The following is a 25,056-nucleotide window of genomic DNA, read 5'->3' on the forward strand; positions in this document are numbered from 1 at the left end:
TTGCAGAAAACCGAGCAGTCAGGTGAAACTAATGTGAATAGATTAGTACAGTTGTCTTGTACTGACAGCTGAAGAAAACTTTATTGCTGCTAAGCAAATTTGCTGGAACACACTTCCCCTGGCATTCCAGGATATATGAGGTGTTAGTTTCAACAGCCAAGTAGTTAGCTCCATAACGAAGTAAAACAACTTTCTGGAAAGTTTTACTTTTTCTTCTGCTCTCAATTTTGTTTGTAATCATGGATCTTTGGATCTTCAGTGGTGTCTATCCTATTCTTATATATAAAGTTTAATATATTGCTCATGTCAGGATAGTATTCCGCACAGCAGGTAGTGACCTGCCTGACATGAATGCTGTGTGCCTCGTCCATTCTTTTTCTTTCTCTTCTGTGCCTGGGAAGAAGGAGAGAATGGTCTGCACAATGAACCAATATATTTTGGTTAGATTTCACTTTGAAAGTAAATAGTTTGATGTTTTCCTTGTTATATACTTTCTGATAAGTATTTATATGATACGGTTGGCAATGTTGAAAAAGCATACTTTCTGATGTTAAGTTGAAGGCCATAAATTTCACTAATCATAAGCTGAAGGAATGGAAAAGTGACAGAAATATTGTCATATGAGGATTTAAGAAAATGAAATTTGAGCCATGTCAAAGGCAAGCTTTAATTGCATCTTGTTTTTGTGTTTTTCTTTTTACCACTGTAAGTTGTATCCCCTCAGACATATCAATCTCTGATTGACATAGAATTCAATGAACTGTTTCTTAACTTAAGAAATGTAGTCTTAAATTCTGCATGTGTAACTTTATTCCAGTGATTACAAGGAGATCAAAAGCATAATAATGAAAACTCTTACTGTTTATTAGAACTCACTTGCACTGGCACTAGCATTGGCTTCTTAATGGGCTAGATTATCTCTCCTCCTCCTCCACTGCCTAGTGTCTCAAGAGGTCTTACTTGCTCCAACACACGTTATTAAGGACTTGTGGAGTGGAGATTGCTGTAAAATGCAGTGCTGAAGACAATGTGATTTGTGCTGTTGGAGCAGAAGGAGCTCCTAGCAAGACTTCACACTGTGTTCTCAAGAATGTTCTGAGTTAAATGCCCTCTTAAGTACTGTCTCCACAGATGACCACTTCATTCTTGCATTCTGTGGCCTTGCTTCAGCATAGCAAGGCCTCCCTGTGTGGTTTTGAGATGATGTGCACTCTGTGAAGGCAGAGGAGGAAATTTGCTTTTGTACTGCTGCTACTGTTCATTTACAGTTCCTGTGGGAAGCATAAGTTAAACACTCAGGTCTATTATCTACGATACATTTCTTGTTCCTCTAACACAGAACACTGGCCCAAGGGTCCGATAACTTTGAGAGGCTAAATAAAACAACCAAGGGACACATGCTAAGAATGTCATGGTCATAGGAAAATAAATACACGTTTAAGACCATCTCCTTAATAAAAATTTACTAACAAAATAAATAGAAATATCTGCTTTGAGTAAACTAACGACTCTGCCCACCACCGTGCATAAGAATTTAAATAAGGCTTGTGTCAAAAAAAATGTTTCTGTATGGACAGCTACTCACCACTCACAGTCTTACAAGGAGCAATCTGGAGGAACGGAAAGTAGAATTGGATGACAGTAGTGTGCATTGCTCTAAAACAAAAGACGTGACTGATTTCAGCCACACTACAGAGAAGGAAGCTCTTAGCCAATAGGCAAAGCATGATGATAGGCAATTAGAAATCTGTCATTCCATACAAAGAAAATTAGATCCTATCAGCTTAATTATCAGTCCGTGCAATTAAGACAATATAGCTCTGCATAATGAAAGCTGCAGTTTTGGGATAATAGAGGTAATTGTTTTCTCAGTGGAAGATTTTCACTTTCAGAGAAGAGCTTCAGTATGTGACCATTTTACAGGCTTTGACCTTCAGCATTTGCATAATGCATGAGATGCATTGTTTTACCTTGCCCCCTGAGATTTAATTATTTTATACTAAACAGCATTTTTGTAAAACAGTTTGAAATGAGCAAAAATACACTACAAATAGAATCTGTGATAATCATGCAACAGGCCCTTCTGCTATTGTAATTAGAATGGCTTACCAAATCATCTTTGATTTAAGATTTGATAGTGCAGGGCCAGATTGTAGCTTGGTTTTCCTACTTCTGCTGAGCAATACGGGGGAATAATGTAATTCCAGAAAATCTGGGTCACAGATGGTCACTCTAGAGGGGGTACCACACATAGCAGAAGCTTAGGTGTGACTCCAGCACATCAGCTCGTCAGTGCTGACTGACTTCACACTGCTGCCACTCTGAAGTGCCCCTTGGCACATCATGATGGCCTACTCCTTTTGCAGTAAATGGTGTATTCTCAGTTTTGTACTGTGTAATTCACATATTTAAATGGTATCTTTTCCCTACTGTTGATACTTTCAGTAGTTGCTTTATCATATTCTAGATACAGACAGAGTCTGTGTCATTACAAGTTGACGTGAAAAACTTATTTCGCAATATCTATTGTGCAGTAGCAGAAATGCTAAGTCATGGCTTGAATCAGTGATTGAGCACCTGGCGGGAAGGCAGGGCCAACCCAGGGGAGTTCATGTGCATGCAATGCACCTGAGTGACTGGATCCTGGCTCCACCCCCTCCCAGACCTCATTTAAGTGTTGCCAGGGGAGGTGTGGGTAGCTTGCTGGAGATTCCTGCCTACCTGAGACCTTCCAAGGATAAGCAGACTTTTTTGCTTTTCTTCTGTGTCTGCAGATGCTGCATTTGGACATATCCTCACTTGCTGCAGCCTGATTTTGCTACCCTGCTATCGTTGCTGTGCTTTTCCATTGCGTTACATATGCACTGTATTTAGAAAATACCTTGGTTGCAGGGTAAAAGAGTAGTAGAATATTTTATGTTCTCCGTGAACTACTGAAATACTTCTTCAAATAGTATTAAGACAACTTAATTCCAGTTTCTGCCATTTTCATAGGAACTGAAAAGAGTACAAATGAACAGGAAGACAAATGAATTGAAAGAATAAAATCAGTATCTAAGGACATTAGGTAGCTTATATATTCTTTGCATGAATCTGAAATTCTAGTGATCAAATGGGAAACTAGATTTTGCAGTGTCTAAAAATAAATCTATAGCACATCTAATAAATAATAACTATTTCTGTATTTTTTTCTGTGTGTAGAACACACTTCTGGGAAATAGATCTTTATTTCTTTGCCACAAGGACATTTTTCTTCTATGAATTATTTCAATATGCAAATCATTGCTATCTTTCCTAAGATCTATAGATATATTTTCTGTAGGCAGACTCTTTAACGAAACAAGCAGCTTTGGAAGTTCTCCCTAATGCTCAGCAGAACTGAAGACCTTTTGAACACCTCCTGTTCAAAAACCTCTGAAAGTGGGACTGATCATCTTGGGAAGTGTTGGGGTAACTCCACTTACGTGCTGCAGTCAGCATTTTCCACTGTCATCCAAACACTCCCGTGGAAGATTTTCTTCTACTTTTCCAGCGGAATCAGAATACTGCTGCGTTGAAGTACAGAGGATTTCCATAATGAGCATTACTTAGCCTCGTTTCAGTAAAAGATACAGACCATAGTTGATGCCTCCTAAGAATACTTAATTAGTGTGAGCCTTCCATTCAAGATGTTTAGTTCACTTCTGAAAAGGAGAAAACCATACAACAGTGTCACGTTTTTCTCTTCACTGTGAAGAAGTTTGCAGTAGCTATGCTTCCCAGTTTTGGCACTTTAAACAACTGTGATAAGATCAGATTAATTTGAGACCCTGCTTCCAGCTAATTTATACACTTTTATAATTAATGGAAAAATTAAAATTATTTATTGCAGAGGTTTCAAAAGAGCTGAAAACAATTAGCCAAATTTCCTATCAGGAGGTCCTGTTAGTCACCAATGTGATAGGTTGAACAGATGCTGTTTTAATGTGTACAAGAGAAAAAACTTCAGTAATCTTTTGTATTTGTAAGGAGCCGAGTATGTAATGCTGATTCATCTTGACAGAAGTTACCCAGGGGCTGACAAATTTAAATAAAATAAATTAGTCACAACAGGACTTCTGTGTGTCTCTGCTGATAAACTGTGGTATTTTTTTTCTTGTTTAATTACCTGCCTATGACAGGTTTTGCATGTTTTTTCAGTAATGGTATGTGTACTATTTGCATATCTTTCTGTATTAGCTAAATTAACTATACTCAGCATACAAATACGTTCTTTATATTTGCTTTTCTTCTGCCATTTCCTTATTTTAGGCATTTCACTTGCAATTCTCAGGTTAAGTGACACTTAATTAAATATGTATTACATCTCTCAAGCAAAAAAAAACAGCTGATAGATTACCATCTAATCCTTCTCTCTCTCTGTCTCTAAAAAACAAAAAAAAAAAACCAACAAAAAAAAAAGAAGCAAAAACCTCCAGCTGGATTTTCTTTTTCCTATTTTCCTGGTTTGTATTTTGTATAGAATTGTAATTCTTCCATTACATGGATATTTTCATTTTTCTTCTCAATATTTTATGTAGAACAATGGACCAATGGCGGTGATTTGCAGATTGGTAGTGACAGTAGCTGGAAATTGCTTACTATTGAAGTCATTGAATAAGTCAGCCTTCAACTACCCACTATGCCATAGGTGTGGATATATATCTCACTGACAAGCATCTCAATCCTAATCAAAATAGACTTGTTAGTTGCTTTACACCTATCTACTTTCTTTTCTCAAATGTTTTGCCAAATTTTTCAGATATTATGTTTAATCTTACTATACCAGACTTGCTAGTCTCCATCATCTTGTCCACCTCCTGATGCTTTTTGATTTTATTTGTTCCTTAGAAGTCTACAAAATCTATACCACACATACTTTCAAGGATATATAGACTCTTGGCATCTTTGAGAGCTATGAGTTGATTATTTTTTTCTAAATTTCTGATTAGTTCCCTCTTGTCATTAAGCAGTCCTTCATTTCAGTTAAATATTAGTATCAGCAATAGATCTGACTTGCTATGCTTATAGCAGTTTCACAAGTAAAGTGCTCAGTGATTTAGGACTGCTGTAGATCACATTCTTGACCAAAGTGAGAGGATATAGAAACTTTTAAAATAAGTTCACATACTGTGTAAAGATGTAGAATTGCAGCTGTCTCCATAGTGACCTCAGGTACTGAGGGGGAGGTGCAAGTTAGGAAGAGTTTTCTCTGAAGGATTCAATGCAGTTCAGATTAGACAGGTATTTTGGAACAAAGCTATATCTGTACCAACCAGTGACCTTCTCCCACTGTTCTGTATTTCCAACCCCATTGCTGAGAACTCCTGGAACAGAGCACAGCTTTAATCCTTCCTGCACAATCTCATTAGATGCATTCTTAGAAATTTCTCGTATCAGGAAGTCAATGAAAATGAATTAATTAATGTTTTTGTATCGTTATTTGATAGTTAAGGCTCAACCTCTTGTTAATTAAAAAAAAATAACAGTTGGACTGTTGGAGAATTTTTGTTTGCATATATATCATGATGTTTACTGACATTAGAAACATTTTTCGTGATGATAAAACACAACTGAAAGGATGCTCTTGTCCACTCCTGCTTGAGACCACCAGGAGCTGTGCCATATCTGTTGTTCATAACATTATAAAATCCTAGCTTGGAAAAGTTAGAAGTGGAAGAGGCAAAAAAAAACTTTTTCAAGCCTTAAGGATGAAAAAATCTCTCAGGACCCCGATGATTAGAAAATGCCTATAATCGACTTACCTCTTCTTCATAGCCACTTGTTCTGATGTTGACATTTCCTTTTATCTTTTTTATTATGATCAGAGAGAAGTTCTTATTGATATTTTCCCACTGTATCTTTCACTTTTTTGGCAGTCTGAACTTTGGAGCTTCCTATTGCTAGAGGTTATATTGTTCTTAGATATTTCACTACATGCTTTTGTAATGTGTAGCACTACTCAGCCATATCATATGATGTGTGAACTATGGAACTGAGACAGAGGCAAGATTTGCAGTAATAAAAACCATCTGTTTATTGTTGATTGTCCACAAACAACATGATACATATTGGCTCATGTTCATACTGCTCATGCCTACTTCCTTCTAGAGAGAATGGCTGTGTATCCATATATACAATGAAGTTTTGATCTCCACCAGAGCTCATGAATTACATTTATGGACCAAAGATGTAACCCAAAAATTCCGTGGGATTTTTCAATGTAAAGTTTCTTTGAGCATTCTATTGCCTTCCTGGAGACACAGCCTACTAGGTTTATGGTTTCATAATCCTCTGCTGAAGTTATATATTGCACGGGAATGTGTCAGCCTGTGGAAGATATTAAAGTGTTGAGCCTATTTGGAATAATAATTGAAGATATGTATAGCCTGGGGGGGAACTGTACATGGTTGAGGCACATTCATGGAAGCATAACATCAGGGAATGGAAGATATAAGTGCACTCAGAAGCACTGGTTTGCAAGAGACTGGGGATGTGGTTTTGCTTGTGTTAAGGCTCATAGTACAGATTGCTCAAGATGAACAGGGTACGTGAAGTCTCACTGTCAGAGTCACACAGGCATGTGATTCTGAATATATTACCAGCTTAGTACCTTTGGGCCAACCTTATGTGAGTGATAAGAAAACAGAAAATACCTGCCGTGGCACAAGTTAGGATGCAGACAGACTAGACTGTACTTGGTACTGTGTGCCACCTTTCAGTACAAAGCAAAACCATCAAAAACCTGTGGTTTTTTTGGTTTGTTTGTTTTGTTTTTTTAAATGGCAGTACTTTGTGTCACATGACAGTGAGGCATTTACCACAGTATTCATAGCAAGATAAATTAACAAGAGTAAACATCATTTGCTATGGCTAGATATTTTTTTTATTTGCAGTATTAGTTTACATCCCTGCATTCTATCTTGTGTAATCAAAAATATGGTGACACTTAACGCTTCGTTTCTGCCAGATGATTCACTGTTAGAAATGGGATTCACGAGTCTGTTTTCAGCAGAAGTTAGATCTACAACCCATGACTCATGAGTGCTTCCTTAGAAAAGAAAACAAGAGATTCTTATGGAAGAATACGATTTAGCCGGTTCAGAAACAGCCAGATGAAACTGTAATGCAAGCTACTTTTTTCACTTTGAGCTCTGTTTTTCTTTGTAGAGTCTATTTGCAACGTTGGAAAAACCCAAGTGCATGATGGGCTGTGTCAAAAACTAATAATTATGGTCAGACAACTCATTTTAAAATCAAGATAGGCTTTTATTACATTACTATTTTTGTTCTGCATTCTAAAGCAAAGTTGTGTTCTGTTGGCTGTCCAACAAAAATATTGTGAAAATTACTTTATTAAAGAATTAATGTGCTTATTAACTGTTCGTCTTGCTCAACGTAGAACTTTTGAAGAAAGGGAAATGGAGATGCAAATTAGCACAACAGTTTTGTGTAACTATATGTGACTGCAATAAGTGGCGATTTTTGTTTCTTTGTAGGAGTCTTAGGTGTTTACAACCACAATTTAGGGAATGATAAAATAACATTGCTACAATTTACCACTTCAAATTTTGATTCTTTACTTGTTATTACTACATGTTACTTTTCTTATAGTATGCTAAGGAGACCTAATGTAGAAAAAGACTTCTTTTACCAGGCCTAAACAAACAGATTTTTTTATGCATGGTGATGTCGTTTCATAATTACAAAGGATGAGATTCTGCACTGATTTTACATGACTATGAAAAATCTAAGAGGATTCCACTCTTCTTCTATCCCATCTTTAATTTCCACTGGCTTGTTTGTTTGTTTGTTTATGACAGATCAGTAGAAGATGGCCTTGCAAAGCTTCCTCTGCTCTTTGCTTAGAAAATAATGCCATGTTAAACAAGAAAGCCATCAGGTTTGCCAGGCCGAATAATTAGCACTGTCAGTACCACAGAAAGAAGCTGGGTAACTGTTTGAAGTTAGTAGTTAGAATATTTAATAAATAAATAAATAAATTTAATGTTTCATCAGTGAAATTCTTGAAACTTGAATTCACCACAAATGCAGGTTTCATCACATACCTCTTCCACATACTACTATTATTTCACTTTCTCCTGTGGTTTGATACTTACATTTTCTTAACCTTCTATTTTCTTCTCTCTCTCTTTACTTTATCAAGGACTTATTATTAGGATTCTTGTCCATATTTGATTATTAAACCTTCACTTCATAGTACAGATAGGAATTTCCAATATTATCAGATAACTGAGGGTACATGTTTTCGCTTTTGAATTTTGCTGTTAATATTGAGTATGAGACCTCTTTAGGAGCAAATCAGATCATTTAAATGGTTTTATAAAAGAACAGAGGAGTTGCAGGTGAAGGTGCCTCAATCCCAGATGTTCATTGTGACACCGCTTTTATGTTGAATTAAAAAATAAGCAAAAAAATGAAGAAAATTAGTTGAGATCTACTTGAAGGTCCAGCTCATTACCTGGTCACTCCAAGACTACATGATTACGCAAAGATCCTCTTCTCATCTGCTTTTAAACAGCTCTTGTGAGACAAACTCTACAGTCTTCTCTATTTGCTACAGTGCTACGAGTTTTTTCCTTCTATTTTGATTATTTCTGATCTGAGTGTGTTATTCCTGCTAAAAGCTTAACTGGTACTTTCACAGGTTTCTTGGGAAAGTTACAGGAAAGAGTTTTATTGCCAGAGCGCAACAGATCTGCCTCATGGACAGTTTCAAAAGCACTCTTTTTTTTTTTTTTTTTTTTTTTTAAGATTTTCTGTTGCATTCATCTTCATTTAGGAAGCCCATCTCCCAGATGCTGAAAAATAAATGGATCTGGAAACAGTGGTTATTTCTTCTCTGATTGCATCTTACAATCTCTAGTTTTACTTTTAATGTATCAGGTGACTTAATAAGTTATTTGAAAACAGCGTATTGATCAATCTACTATTTTCCCAATGTCTTTTGTGCTTTTCAGAGAATTCAGGGGTAAAATTGAAGAATGATAGATCTAACTTCTCTACTAAAAGAAATACTAAAATTCCTTCTGGCTTCAAGCACTGGTACTCTGGCCAGGACTGAAAATTTAGAACTTATGTCCTTCAACATCTCAAAGAATCAAACTGGTTTTAGCTATCATAACTTCAACTCACATACCTGAATTTGGGCAGTGTGATTTTAAAGTTGCAGAACTTTCAAATTAGGATTCCTGTTCTGGGAAATAAGGATAGATAATATAGCAGCATTAAACTCTATCCAAGCTGTGGTAAGCTGGTAGACAAGTTACCAAGGATAACAAGCTGTGCTGATTATAAGTTCTAATAATAACTGTCCTCACGTATGCTTTTATTCTGAAGTAAATGATAATTAGAGGTACCTTAGACTTCAGAGAAGTGATAGGATTAACTTCTGGACATGTTTTTCAGGTAAAAGTAAGTAAAGATGTAGACACTGTGAAGTAAATGACTTGCAGAAAATTGTCCCTAGATTTGTACACATCACTTGTTTGTGCTTCCATATCTAAAAGCTCTGATTTCACCAACTGGAAATTCATTTCACATGAGAAATGAGGTCTGTTTAAATCATCCTTTGATAAAAAGCTACTGGGGGTAGATTTGATCTGTATTTCTTGGGGAACTTTCACAGAGCAGTGCCAAAACTTCTTTTTCTCCAAACACGATCACTTTTTTCAAACCACATTTCCATGCGCATGCAATCAAAAACCCACATTTTCCTCTTTAGCAAAAAGCTCTGGAAAAACAAAACAAACAAACAAACAAAAAAAAAGTATTAAATATCATAGGTCTAAAAGAAATTAAAGCATCTTTGAGTCAAAACACGAAGCTGACACACATGCACATAAAGAATAAACGTTTTTGCAGGGAAGTTTGATGTTGAAAAAGAGAAGCCATATCTGAGAAAGAAGAAAGCATTTTATTTGACAGCAAAGAATCCAGGGAATTTCTGCTGTGGGTGTGCTGAACTATTTCCTGTAGTGCATAATGGTCGGAAGGAATTTCTGCAGAAGGAGATAATATGGAAAACAAAGTTTAAACGGAGTGTGTTAAAACTTTGAATGTTCTCTGTCCCCAAAAATATATGGCAGTTTATACAGCTTTTCTTTCCAAAGGTTTTGATTTTCTTCTCCGAAGAATACTGCCAGCTGCTTAGTTTATTAGTGCCAGACTTCCAAGAATTCGTTTGATAACCAGTTATTTGTGGTCATGAAAACTTTAAGTCAGTCAATAACATCAACAACAACAAAAAGGAACTGTTACAATAATTGGTTTGTTTTTCAACACAATCTTTTTTTTTTTTTTTTTTTTCTGAAGGAGAGAAAAAGAGTAACCGCCTATTTTTGCTGATATACATTTTATTATTACATAAATTGAGGTTCATTCCCTTTTAACATTCAACTAAAGAACAAAAATTGTGAAAAACCTAATCCCTCTTTTAAAGTTATGGATATACAAGCTACAGCCTCAGACTTTGCTTCTATTTGCTATGTGAGGAAATTCTGAGTCTTTAATTTAATATAGTCATCTCTGAAATGGAATTAACTCTTCGTTTATCTCATAGACGTGCTGTGGGCTTTAGTGAGTTAGCAGCACACTAAATACTTCTTCTTTTCTCCTCCCCCTCCTCAACGTATTAGGCTAGTGAGCAAACTTCTCTCTCTCACTTCAACAAATTCCTTTTCCTCCTGTGCTATAAAATGCTCAGGGAATACTTAACTCGTTAATGACTAAATCAGTCACTGAGTGGCATTTAAGTTTTCTTTTGACAGTCAATAACAGCTCCTTTGTCTCTCTTAAAGATCGTGTCTTTTTAGTTACACTAGTCTCTTAAGATGCATTTAGCACTGCATATTTGCTCCTGTTATTCAGATGCCTGGAGGCTAATGAGATTTCTGATATGTGACTGTTTTATAATGTCTATTTGGCTTTCAAGCTCCTTTGCAAGTTTTAATGTTGTGTTTTATTTTGGTTTTGTTCTGTTTTTTCAAGTCTATTGAGCTAAGTGCTATCTGGCCACTGAGTACTCAGCAGGTTTTGCTAGTTGTGTTTTTCTGCAGTTGCTCTTATTCTCACGTGAAATTCTATGCAGAAAAAGAATCAAGGCTTGCTCACATATACACTATACCTGCAGCAAGGAGAAGCAATTAAATCAGGATGCTTTGGGGATTGGTCTGATTCATATCTTATCTAAAGGGAAGGCTGCTTTAATACTGTCTGCAGGGTAGACCAAATTTCATGCAATTGCTTTTGGAAATGTTATCTATGAGAGAGAAAGGGGTCAATCTCTTCATTCTAAGGGAGAGATTCTATCCTCAGAGAAATGAATACAGTTCACAGATAATAGTCAGAAGAACTAAGTGATGCTGAAACAGTCTCAGAGCAGAGCCAGAGCTTGGCTTGTCTAGGTTCCCTTAAATTGTTGAGTTTCTTACTTCACAGTAAAATAATATAGCCTTCATAAGATACTGGAATGATATACCATGGAATTTCATCCTTCCTGTCTATCTTTATTTAACAAACTGTTACTTATAAGACTGACCAACCAATTCCCACAAAGTCAATAGCATGGGTTCTTATATAGTAAAATTTAAAGCCCTTTTTGGTTCTTCTTTGTCTCTGAAGTCTCTGCTGGGAGTGGAGAGGTTTTTACTTTGTAAATATTTACACTTTTTTGGTTTCACTGCCACTGGAAATAAGGAAACACATTGTTGTAGAGCTCAAATAAAACACACTACAATAGGTTTCAAAACCATTTGAAAGAGGATTTTTTTACTACTTTCTAGATGTGATCATATTTTCTTTATGGTCTGTGCCAGCCTATTTTTCCTTTTTTCCTACACTTTTTGTCTTGAGCTTCTTTGACTTTTTTATTTGTTGCTAATATAAATATCACACTGGAAATGCTCAACTTTCAGGCAATTTCTTTTATTCCTTACTTCCCAAACACACACACACACAATTTTATGGGCTCCTTGCATATCAGTTCCCTCAGTTATTCTTCTCTTCAGCTGAATTGCTTATGGCTGTATTCAATAGCTCCTAAATCTTTTCTTTTTGTGCATTTTTATTTTTTGTTTTTGTTTTTTTGTTTTTTGTTTTTTCACCTTCACCCATTTTCATGCTTTTGAGGTGATTTCTGTCAGTTGATCAAACTGAAGACATGGTGTTATCAAGTAAAATTTATAGTCAGGGTTCTCAGTTAACTTTGCTTTCAAGGAAAGTATCGTCATGGTCATGCTAGATATGGAAATATTTCTATGTGAGTGTCCTCTGATTTCATTTTTCCATACTTTAACAATGACTTCTTTCTTCTTTCAAAGCAGATACATTTTATATTAAGAAAATTATCTGACAGCTTTGTAGCTGCTACCTTTAGTGTTTTGTCTCTTGAAATGAGTTGGAGAGCTCTCTAAGACTATTGGGGAAAAAAATGATACAAAAAGTGAATGATTTTCACTGACAGTACACAAATCAATGCTGAATTTAATTCCAGGGAAGATTTGCATTCTTAGTTTTCTCTCTAACAAAGGGATCCATCACTATCTTGATTTTAATAGGCATTCCCAATATTTAATATACGGCTGAATAACAGTCCAGATAATAAGTCTGTAGTGTTTGCATGCCTTATATTTGTCTGTTTAATACAATAACCCCTTAAGTGTTCATTAACTTTTAAATGTAAGAATCTATGAATTTTTGAATGCTTGGTTTTTGAACTGTCACTATTACTGTACAGTCTTAGGGCTATCTACATGCATAATATATTTTAAAAGAAGAAAGAACAGCCCTATAAAAAGATGGCTCATTTTCAAAGGAATAAGTTAATGTAAATTACAGAACTTCTCCTGTTTAATAAGTTTTATGTTATGCGATTTTGTCATAACATTTACAGTAGCAGTCATTTTCTATTCTATGACTGTACTTTAAATAAGAGAAACTATAAAGACTGAGGCGGCGCCAGGCCCATCTTCACAGCATTTGTCACTTTTAAAACCAAAGCCTCAGTATTTCTGTATTCTTGCTTTCTAGGCCTGAAAGTGGGTATTATTAGGGTTTGAATCATAGACTGGCTGTAGTTGGAAGGGACCTCAAGGATCATCAAGCTCCAGCCCCTCTGCCACATGCAGGGCCACCAACTTCCCCATTTAATACTAGACCAGGCTGCCCAGAACCCCACCCAACGTGGCCTTGAACAACCTCAGGGTCAGGATATCCTCAATCTCTCTGGGCAGCCTGGTCCAGCACCTCACCACTGTCACAGTAAAGATCTTATTCCCTGATATTCACTCTGGACCCAGGTGAATCTATATATGAATCCAGTATAAGCTGCTTGTCCACATGTGCTCATAGGAACACCTGGGCTTTGCTAGTGATCCTGACTTCCCTGTGATATTCCACAGGGCTCCTCAAAGCAGTAGGTACAGGTATGTGTCTGTCCACCTTGAAACTGTTCCATCTTAATACTGCACAACAGATGCTTCTCCTCACAGGAGGATTGGTTTCACACATGGCATAATTTCACTGTGCTTACTTCTGGACCACTCACCCAGATTTCAAAGATCTGAAAACAGGAGAAGCCTGGAGGCCAAGTTTCCAGTCAGTGCGGGCTGCCTGTCAGAGGCTGTGGTGCTGAGCCATCAGTGGTTGCCCAGCATGGCAGTGTCCTACTTTCAGGCACCAGCGCCAGATTCTGTCAGTTCTGCTGGGGATGGGAGCCTGGGGATCCAGGAGAAGTTGCCTCCTTAAAAAGCTTCTGTAAAGAGGAGGAGAGGTAGGAGTTGTTGACTGTGCTGCAGAGCTTCCAGGTAGTGGTGTGAAGTGTGAACAATTCACAGTTCAGCCTCTCCCTGATCCTCATCAACTGCCAGTACATTTTTTAAAGTTGCCACACACAAAAAGAGCTGTGATTCTATGAGTGTATATTAGCACTATGGCTGTGGGACTGCAAAAAGGGAAAAGCAGACAGCTTTTATGCATATAAAACCAGCTTATGAGCTCTGCTGGCATTCTGGATCTCTGTTGGTTTATTTGTGACAGTATAAATGAGGAGCATTATAATCAAAGTATTAAGGAAAAGCAACTGTAAATGCTAGTCTGGTTAAATATTCATACATATTCACACCTAAAGTCATTCTGAAGAATGATTGTCCAATTTAAGCTACGGACTTGTTTAGAAATTTAAAACAGATTTCTCTTTCTAAAGTATTAACTTGGGGAACACCAATAGTATCACATCTAAGACACTAATGGTATATCTAAGTGTGAACTGCAGTACTCCTTTTTACCTTGTGCAGCCAATGTACATGCAGACTTTACTTTATTCATATTACTAAGCTAGCGCTTCTCAGTGGTGAACAAACTTATTTGCAAATAATGTAGTTGTCTGACTTTCTATCTTTCAATTGCTATATCTGTAGAACTAATTGCATTCACCCTACTACTTTTATTTGCAGTGTTTCTTTATCTCCTTACTAGTATTTTTCTGTATATAGTCTCCTTGCATGCTATCTTCTCATATGTAGACTCTTCGTCTTCTCATAATTAAGCAGATTTTCAGAAGCAAGAAACAATAATGTCACTAGTTATTGAAGTCACAGTATTTTCATGGGTTGAAATACTGTGTTCAGACTGGGAATATTGGTGTGGTTTTTTTTTCTTTCTGTTGCAAATCAGTGCTGTATACAGGTTCTGGTTTGCCAGCTTTGTCACAGGTCAGTCTGACTAATTACAGTACTGCTTTGGGTTTCAAAGGAGGAGCAGAGCATTGGCATGGTTTGTTCTTTTTCTTTTCCTCCTCATCCCTACTGGCTTGCAAATTTTGATACAAGTTGCTTGGAAGAGTAAAATGGACTGGATGGCTCACTCAGAGAGACAAATAAGAAAGCCCACTAGGCCATCCAGTATTTGCTTTTTTGCTCAGTTGCACCTATTGCCAACTTCCCAGAAGTGCAACCAGTTTTGGTATTGCATTCCTGGGCAATTTTTATTCATTTCTAATTATATCAAAGCAACAGTGTAAAATAGCTGGAAGATCCTGACTGCATGCGGTGTTTTACAAATACGTCACTGCAGGAAGATGAGACACAATCTAATAGCTGGCTGATCAGTGGGAACATCCAGGAACATTCAGCTTCTTGATTTTATCAGTGAAAGTGAACAGTGACAGAGACAGGGTCAGCAGCATTTTGGCAGCTAGGAGAAGGGTTGTTTTGCTACAGGTACGACATTAGCAAGCCATCAGAAGGAACGATACCTTTCAGTATTCAGCACAGCGGAATTAAATTAGACAGCACCCGAGGGCTTCTTCGTTTCGCCAGGAAATAGAAAAATCAATCCTTTTGCAGGCACGCTGGGAGGTTATCAGCCCGAGCTGTCTCGGGCAGCGGCTTAGTGGCCGCCTGGTGCTCCAGATGTGCTCGAGGTGCTGCATCGCCATCTAGCGGCTCTTGAAACGTGCGGAAATCCATGGCGGGCTCCCAGCTGGAATCTCAGGCCTTTCCTTAGCTAACACTATATCATATTTTAAGCCTTTAATAAAAACGTATGCATTTTAACATTCCTACTGATTAAAAAAGAAAAAATAAAAATCAAAAGCCAACCTTACATCACGCTTTTGCAAAACTCAATTCTTCTGGCATCTATCTTAAGGGAATGGTTTTGTTTTCATTCATTTTATTTTTCTTAACTGTATCTTCTCTAGAGACTATCTGTGCCAGTAGGGATTTGTTTCATGGAAGTTCACCTAGTTGGTATGGGCATTCTCCCCCTCCATTAATTGCTTTTTTCAACAACTTCAATGCAGGCACAGCAGAACTGAGAAAAAACTGATGTGGTAATCTGAGGTGGTCAGTAACTACAGAAAACATATGCAGAAAATTCTGGAATTAGAGGCACTTCAAATAACAGTTTTTAGTTTTTGTTTCTCAGCTGGAGTTGCTACGAATCACACGAGACTGATGTTTATGAAAGACAGAACCTTGGTGCAGTGCATCCTTTTCCCCTAATCTCAAAGCAAGAACATAGCATAGAGTCAGTATAAAAGGATTCTGTTTCCAGATCTGGCAAATGTTCCACGTGACCTTTTAGCTTGCCTCCTTTAATTCTGTAGTTATAAAAATGACAGTATTAATGCACGCCCTTTTTCATTGTGTCCATTCACAAGGTGAGGTTGATTATAGCAAGATCTGATGTCACAGAGCACAGTGGTGTCAGAGGCACAAAAATGAAAAGAAAATCTTCTATTTTTTAAAAAATGTACATAAATCTAAAAAATACTGCATTGAATAGAATCTCTCTGTAATGGTGCTATTGTTTCGTTCTGTAAGCTATGAGTATTTTTTTTAAATACGTTTCCTTTTTCTTAGGTATTTACAATATAGGTTTTTGGTTGTTTTTCTCACTCCTCTATGGAAAATCATCAGCCATGTGCTCTGATGCTTTTAATTCTTTTTTTCTCTTGTCCTCTATTCATTTGCATAGCATGAAAGAGCCAAGCAACTCTGCACCCTGTTAGGCATGGAAACCAATAGAGCTTTCTTCTATTATAATAATTTATAATCATTTATCCTTTGGGTAGTAAAGCAACTACTTCCTTAATGCCCCTTCAGGCCAATGCTCCCAGCTGGTAGATTCAAAAGAAATTTATGTACTGAAGAAGGTGTAAGTCCCCTACATTTCAGTGCTGAATGTCCATGTATGTAAATGAGCATAATTAGCAAGGATATGGTTTTATAGTTTTTCTTCCTGATTACTGTATTTCTACTTAAAGGTATGAAACAAGTGAAAATGTTGCACAAGTTGAGTAAAATTCCGTTTCTTTTCCTATTCTTCATTCTTTTCTTTTCTGGACTTTTTCTTTTCTTTTTGATAAAAATCACATGCAATTGCAAAATATTTCCAAAGGTAAGAATATGTATTGGTTATATAGAAGTAGTCTTTTGAGACTGAAATATGTTATGATTTTTATGTATTTATTTTAATCTGTCTATTTAGAAATATTTTCCTTCCTTTTTTTTGCTGAATCGTCCTGACTGGTTAAAGAAATTGGTTTATTATAACATAAAAATATGGAATCTATTAGATGAATTCAAACAAAATCTCCCTTCTTGCTTTAATCGTGGCACTTCTAGCACTGTGTGATCAGGGCTTAAGCCCTCTCAACTAGTGGAAGGCACTTTGTCACTGATGCGCAATAAGCTGAAACCTATGGAAAAGGAGAATTCTGCCATTTGATCTAAGATACATAAGTTAGGTTTCATATATGGCAACATTGCCATGTCACTTAAAATTCATGGTGAGTAAAACAGGGCTGCTGTGAAAGGAAAATCTTTTTAATAACTTGTGCATTTGCTTTAGGAAGATGTACTCAGATCTTAAATGCTTGCAAAGAATAGAGTTGGTTGCTGATTGTCTTGAAACAAATGTAATCTTTAGAAGAGCAAAGGGCATGAATTAAGGAAGATGTTAACCAAGAAGAAATTATTGAAAGTAATATATTTTATGGCATTGAATCCCATACTGTCATGTGTGTACTCTATATCCAGTCAAAACTGTATTTACAGAGGCAGTTAGCAGTGTAATTCCTGGCACCAATATTGAAAGCAGTGTTTCTGCATAGTCACATACATTAAGAATGCATATTCTTACTGGTGATCACCTTATAATATATAATAGCCTTATGTACACTTGTAACAGCTACATATGAAGTGTACTTTTGCTGTAATGTCATAGATGAACACATACTATTTCAGCAGGGCTGAATGGTTTTTTCCATTCATTACATTGCTGAGTGTGGCAGATGGTTCAGTGTATGTGTTATAAATACTTCACATCCCTACTATTTTACCAGTCTTCACTGTGATTTTCCTACTGGTAATGACTAATTACAGTTTCCTAGCCAGCAACTTTTAATAGTTTCCTTCTTTTTCTTAATCTCTGCCTAAAAACACTATTTTATTCCATGTTTTAATCAGTACAGCAACAGTATAATATTAGATAATTAAACCATTACTTTAGGAATTTCTGAAATGCAAAATACAGAACCATACACTGATGAGTAATTCAGTATTGATAAGAGACTAGTATTTTCTGAAGAAGCATAAATGGCTTGGCTATCTATACTTGATTATTATTTTTATTCCACCTCTATACATTGATCCTTAGAACACTATCCAATAAACAGGAATTCAATAACCAAGAGAATTAACAGAAAGGATTAACATTTTTGCCAGTCCACAATGACCGTATCAACCATTCAACATCAATAGATCAAATTAGTGAGTATAAACAGAAGAAATTCCATTGATCCATGTCTCCTCACTTCAGTAGCAGCACTTCTCAAACTCTCTCTTATGCAAGATTTTTCATGAAATGAAGTAATGGAGGAACAGAGAAGGTGACTGTTGAACAATTCCATGATTCCACAGCGTTCTGTGAGATTACACAGTTTGATTTCACAGTTTGATTTTTCTCCTTCTCAAAGTAAAACCAATTGATTTAAGAAGCATGTAAGTGGAATAGAGCTAAAAGTCCTCTTTGGGATTAAGATTTGATTGTTTCAGTGTGAGACACTGGATTACTACAGTTCAGATCCCACGTCTACCTAAATTTGAAGGAGATTTCATGCCAGAACTCTCCAGTTGGAGATAATCTGAACCTCTCAGCTACACACAGTACCACTGTCATATTGAATCAGATTCTTCTTCCTGAAAGAGCTTCCTACCTTTAAAGAAGCTTTACAGAATCAGATACAGTTTCCAAATGGCTTTGGAAATACTTTGATGAGACTTCATTGAAATGGAGAATGCTTTGACCTTCTCTGCTCGTGTTTTCATTGTCTCTATGCATCTGGCTGTCAGGATGTGCCAAAGACAAAGTAACCTGATTGATATGGTGAATAAGAGCATGAGATATGCGTAGGAGTACTGAGATGAGGAGAGGGGTGTAGGAAAGCAAAATTAATTTAGATTAGGTTGGATAGAATGGGAAGTGTGATCAGGAAACTGGAATTGATAAAGAGATTGGGATTGATGCTCAATATGAAGGTGATACAACTCTGTAGCAAGAGTGATGCTGTATAAGAGACCAAGGTGAAGGAAATTTGGTCTAGCTGGAAAAAAAAGAAAGTGTGGATTACCTGTCTGCTCAAGGTATTAGATGTTACTGTGCAATTAGAGAGTCACTGCTATGTTGTTTTTCTTTGCAGGGTAATTCAGAACTAGAAATTTCCATTTCTATTCACTTTCCTTCAAAACAATTACCATAGATTTTTCATTTTAAGCTATCTAGTTTTTCTTTTGCTTTAGCTTGCTTGTCTCTTTTGTCTGTCAAAGTCCAAAAGATCTTTTCAGTAGAGATCTATGCTGGAGCTCTCCACAGAGAGCTGGCAAAACAGTGGCTGCGTTCTCCTCCATCTTGTCTTACACAGGAAGAATCAGATCTGTATGGTCAGGCATTCATTGGCAAGATCCATTTGAATGCAAGTCACACACTTAGTCACATTCAGATCTAACCATGATTATCTGCGATGCTAGGTGCACTATTTACTTACCTTTATTTATAAATATGCACTTCTTTTCAAGACTGCTTAATGAAGGGAAGTTAATTATATATATTGAAGGGAGGCTGTAGTGAGCTGGGGGTCGGCCTCTTCTCTCGTGTCATTAGTGATAGGACCAGGGGGAATGGCTTCAAGCTACGGCAGGGGAGATTCAGGCTGGACATGAGGAAGTATTACTTTTCGGAAAGGGTGGTCAGGCACTGGAACGGATGCCCAGGGAGGTGGTGGAGTCACCGACCCTGGGGGTGTTCAAGGAAAGACTGGATGTTGTGTTGAGGGACATGGTTTAGTAGGAGCTATTGGGAATAGGTGAACGGTTGGACTGGATGATCTTTTAGGTCTTTTCCAACCTTGGTGATTCTATGATTCTATGATTCTATGATTAATTGTGCAAACAGTCATATTTTTCTGTACTTACTGAGGACCAAACTCCTCCTTATTGTAACTAATATGACAAGTTTGCTATTGAACTTTGGAGATGCTCTCTTCGGGGGGCATTAGCAGAGTTAGCACTTTCCAAGCACAGCAGGTTTATAAATATCTCCATTCTTAGTAAGGCAAAGCTCATCTATTATTACTTACTAGCCACACAGAGGGAGAAATTAGTGGGTAAGAAAACTGATCCCCAGCAAGTGTTTTTATTCATACCAAAATATCTCTTTGTTTTTTTCTTTATATTTTCCAAATTCATATATTACATGCTCTTCATAGAAGACTTCTTAGTTTGTTCCTTTTATGTGGCGAAAATAGGAAAGAGTGAAGAGTAAATGGCACTTCTTTTTTTAGTGTTGTTATTTGTTTTATTTTTCTACATATGAGATTTTGACACCTATCCCTATTAGGCCTTTCATACTTGATAGACTTGTCATTAGCAAATAAAATAACTAGCTAACAAATAGGAAGAAAACAAAATCAGAAGTACTTAAATTTAGCCCATGTGTATAAAAAAAGTGTCTACTTAAACAAGAGTTGCATTATAGCTAAAAGTTGTCATTGTCCAAGCGCTGTTTTTCGAATGTTAAGTAATATGATAACAGATGTATTTCCTCTGATGGGGAGGGTGCCTGCGTGTGAGTGCTGCCAGCTAAGTGTAGGTGAGGGGCTGCTGGAGATAAGATTCTTGATTCAGTTTGCAAACTCTGGAGCCCATTCTAGAACATCATTTAAGCCGCAGCACCCTAGCTCCAAGTAAGTGGAGAAATTGAATTTTTCTCCACATTGTTTCTGTGAATTGGGGCACAGGCATTTTAGTATTCCATCTGGTGCAGGTAACTGTAGCTCCTATGTTGCTAAGCATAATCGTTTCATAGCCAAATTGCAGCTAGTGATAGAACTGAGAAACACATGCATCATTTGGCATACTTAAACTTGTTCTCGAGTCTGCCCTGCACTTTGCAGAGTAGCCATACAGAGCTTACAGCAGTAATAGTCCCTAAAATTATTTCAAAACAGAGTGACATACATCTCCCCAACCATAATCTCAATTTTAAAATTTCTGTTGTAGAGATAAGGAGGAAGGAGGAGCTGGCTAGAGCACTTCGTCCCTCAGCCTTTAGGATGCATTTTGATCTTATATTTTAAATGAAGAAGCAGTAACTTTACAGCTTTTATTCAAAAGCTGTTGCCACATATATAAACCACTCATAACTTTTCTTTCATCAAGCACCATCTTGGCATATTGCTACTCAGTCTTCCTTATGTTGTGATTCCTTTCACCTGCTGAGTGCTGAACTTGATAGTTTGAAAAAAAGCTACCTGTTGTCACAAGTGTTACTGAAGTGACATAATGGAACAAATTCTGCCTTTGGAGACATGTGCATATTCCCAATCAAATAATCTAAGGGATTATGTATGTGTGTCCAGGAAGGTAATGAAGTCTGGTGTGATATTAAATCAATTCAGATTCAATTGCATAAGGGAGGAACAGAAATGCACCTGAAAATCTTCTCTCTGAAGTGATGAGAGGAGAGCTGATACCTTTTAGAGAAAAGAAAAATCAAAATAGATAAAAGGTGATTGTTTGTTGGTATTGAAAACTTTCAGGGGGCTTAATGCAAAACATTTTCATTTCTTCCTAGGCACGAGCATATTTACTGTTTATGAAGCTGCTTCTCAGGAAGGCTGGGTGTTCCTTATGTATCGAGCAATTGACAGCTTTCCCCAATGGCGTTCATATTTCTATTTCATCACCTTAATTTTCTTTCTGGCCTGGCTTGTTAAGGTACTGAAAAATTTGTTCTCTTACACTTGTCTGAAATACAGATGAGAATGAATATTTTCTCTTTTCTGCTTGCTGAGCTTCATTTCAGCCATTCTTTCTCATTCTTTTTGCAGAATGTTTTCATTGCAGTCATCATTGAAACATTTGCAGAAATCAGAGTGCAGTTCCAGCAAATGTGGGGATCTAGGAGTAGTACCACTTCAACTGCCACCACTCAGGTGATGAACTCAAATACTGAGTTTCTTTGAGGATTTGACTGTTTTTTGTTTAAGAATGAATAATAAGGGAAACATTGCAGTGAATTATTATTACATCCCACTAGGTTCAATTATATACAACTTCACACATTACCACGTATGTTTTACACTTGTTATATGTATTTTCATATAACATTCTGTTCTAGAGTATAATATCTTCTTAATAAAAATATGGTAGAGAAGATTAATATGGTCCTCTAGTTGACTGGGTATGTTATGGCAAAGTTTCTATTTTAATTAAATAGGATAGTAGTTTGTTTCTCATGTCATTGGAGGGTTTGGAATTAGGGTTGCCAAGTGAATATCACTTTCTGTGCTAACAAAGAAGAGCTGAAATTGCAAACTGGAGCTGGAAGAAGAGAGGTCAGAGTGTAGCTTAAGTGTGAACGAAGTGCTGAGGCAATGAAAGAGCCATGCTCAGATTTGAAGTTGGCATAGGAAGTGAGAGCCTGGATTTAAGATAACGGATAGGAAAAAGATATGATAGGAAGTGCACTAAGCTTGGATTGGGTAGTAAGAAAGACACATGTTTAGAAATAAGGGTTGAGATTTAAACTCCCTCACTCATTATTGTAACAATCATATTAAATATCCTGAGTGTACAAATGGTCAGGCTTTTCCAGAGCGTTTTGCCATCTTTGAGATACCAGTACCAACTGTGTGCAAAAAGCCCTTAGAAAGATGGATGTGAGAAATATACTGATGAAATTTTTTTTTTTCTAATCTCTATAGCTGGAGATTATTTGTTTTCTTAAACCAGAGGATTTAAGTATCTTCAAAACTGTTTATTAATGCTTTCTGATAATTCTTTGGATATTCTTGTAATCCTTATATAAATCTGTCATTTTTTTGCTTGTTGCTTCATTTTTTGCCTCAAATAGACTTTGTCGCATTGTTACTCCTTTTATTGCTTTGTCAAAGCAGACTTGATATCAATGTTACGTATAACAACAATAAAAGACTTTTTTACATAGTACATACTTAGCACAAGGAATGTAGATTTTATTTCGCAGAACAAGTTCCTGAACCATAGAGGCTTAGCCTATATCCTTTGGAACAGAGAGGTCTATATAGGGAAATTCAAGAAGCAGCCAATACTAAAGTATTCCAAGAATAAGAAAAAAAATCCAAAATAATGTCATGATCCTGAAGAATTATGAACATATTGATTATAAATAGTATAAAGCAAAATAAAAATGGTATGTAGGCTGGAGACAAGTGAATGGTTATTTATTCCAGGGTTTCTTGTTCAAAGAACCAGTTAAATACCTGGATTGTTTTGTGTATGAAATAGCCTTAAGAAAGAGCACTGGTATCTTGCTTTATTTGACCACTTCGTAAATCATTAAAGTGGTCCAGAAACTTAGTCCTATGGAAGAAAGTCAAAGTCATTGAAGAGGACTATGGAGAAGGATAAACGTAAGATTCTCACAGAACCCTTCAGCTCTGCACATTAAAGAATGGTACAAAGAGAACTAAATGGTACAAAGAGTTGGCAACTCTTCCTGTTACCTAAATGCTACACAAGAACATAATCACAACTGCATTTATGTGACACTCCCCACAGTCTAATGAAAAAGCTTTTAGCCTTCAGCCATGCTGCTGTGGCTGTGTTCTAGAGATGGACTGCTTGGTGCTGAGTGGCAAGAAAAGGATAGGAGTGAGGTGGGAACTTTTCCCTGCTTCATTACATAATATATGCAGACTCTCAAACAGCAATAAAAACGATAGAGCTTTCATTTTCTATCAAGGGAATTTCATGGGCAGTGTTAATCACTCCCAGACATGGCTTCTTAACCCCAGCAGTGTACAGCTTTTATGTCCTTTTGTTTCTCGCTTTTTTCCCCCCGGAAAAAAAGAGTTGGTAAAAAGTAAGTACCACTGTGGTCAAGAGAATTTTTTCCATTTACATCATAATTGCTGGGATATCATTCAGCTGTTTACATAAATTAAAAGCTTTGGATAGCAGTATAGAAGTACTTCACAACTACTCTTAATGCCCATCGGTGCAAGAAAAATGAAGTCTGATCCCTGGACTAAAATAATTTTGCCAGTGAAAAAGTCAAGAATTATCTTTTATTTGAAAATAAATTGTGAAACTTAATTTTAGGTCAAAATGTGTTTGTATTTCTTAAGATTAAGTATACTAAGGAAGAAATTTATTATGAATGGGTACCACTATCTGATGGTAAGGATCAGAGTTAAATTGAATCAGTTTCTGTGTTAGGACTAACAGAGATACCTTGTGTTTGTTGTTACCTGAGTAAAATTCAGAACTTATTCATGTTGGGAAAAGAGCATGTTGCTTGCTTTTTTTCTGCAGCAATAAAAACTATGCCTCTTTCATTTTAAGTTAACTATCATGAAAGTCTTTAAGGACTTTCACTTGTACTTATTCTTTATAATATTCTTTTTATTATCCTTTTATTTATACTTCATTTGTACTTATTGACATGTAAAACATTTCTGACAACTATTTTTCCTTTCAAGATGTTTCATGAAGATGCTGCTGGAGGTTGGCAGCTTGTGGCTGTTGATGTTAATAAACCCCAAGGTAGAGCTCCCGCATGTCTACAGGTATGCACTGCTTTTTAATAAATTACTATGTGTAATCAGCATTGCTCAAATGTTGGCAGAAGGACTATGGTGAATAATAGCAGCTACAGTATTTGTACTCAAAAATCATTTAAAATGCATTTAATTCTGCAGTTCTTCAAAATTGTTAGATTAAGGAAAAGTGTGCGACACTCAGAGTGAGAAAATAGAAAAATGTATTCCTTATAAATGCTCTGTATTGTGTGCTCAAAAGAGAAATATATTTAATCTTTTATATATACATATGTATATATTTACTTTAAGCAACATAAATAATCTTTCTTCATCTCTCAGAATTTTCGTATAAATTAAATCCAGTCCTGTTATTTACCACAGACATACTTGTTTTTTAAAGACAGAATAGAGTTATACACACCAAGAAGCAT

General features: G+C 36.5%; 1 protein-coding gene across 2 annotated transcripts in view; it reads left to right on the forward strand.

Annotated features, from left to right (window-relative positions):
* NALCN (sodium leak channel, non-selective) overlaps positions 1 to 25,056 on the forward strand; it is a 212,393-nt gene that overhangs the window by 60,535 nt on the left and 126,802 nt on the right. For both annotated transcript variants that reach the window (XM_052705813.1, XM_052705814.1), the window contains exons 8-10: positions 21,676 to 21,818; positions 21,932 to 22,036; positions 24,566 to 24,652. In XM_052705813.1, coding sequence (XP_052561773.1) covers positions 21,676 to 21,818; positions 21,932 to 22,036; positions 24,566 to 24,652 — 335 coding nt within the window. The remainder of the gene's footprint in view (positions 1 to 21,675; positions 21,819 to 21,931; positions 22,037 to 24,565; positions 24,653 to 25,056) is intronic.

The sequence above is a fragment of the Tympanuchus pallidicinctus genome, unplaced genomic scaffold (genome assembly GCF_026119805.1).
Source record: "Tympanuchus pallidicinctus isolate F22 unplaced genomic scaffold, pur_lepc_1.0 scaffold6, whole genome shotgun sequence".
Taxonomy (NCBI): domain Eukaryota; kingdom Metazoa; phylum Chordata; class Aves; order Galliformes; family Phasianidae; genus Tympanuchus; species Tympanuchus pallidicinctus.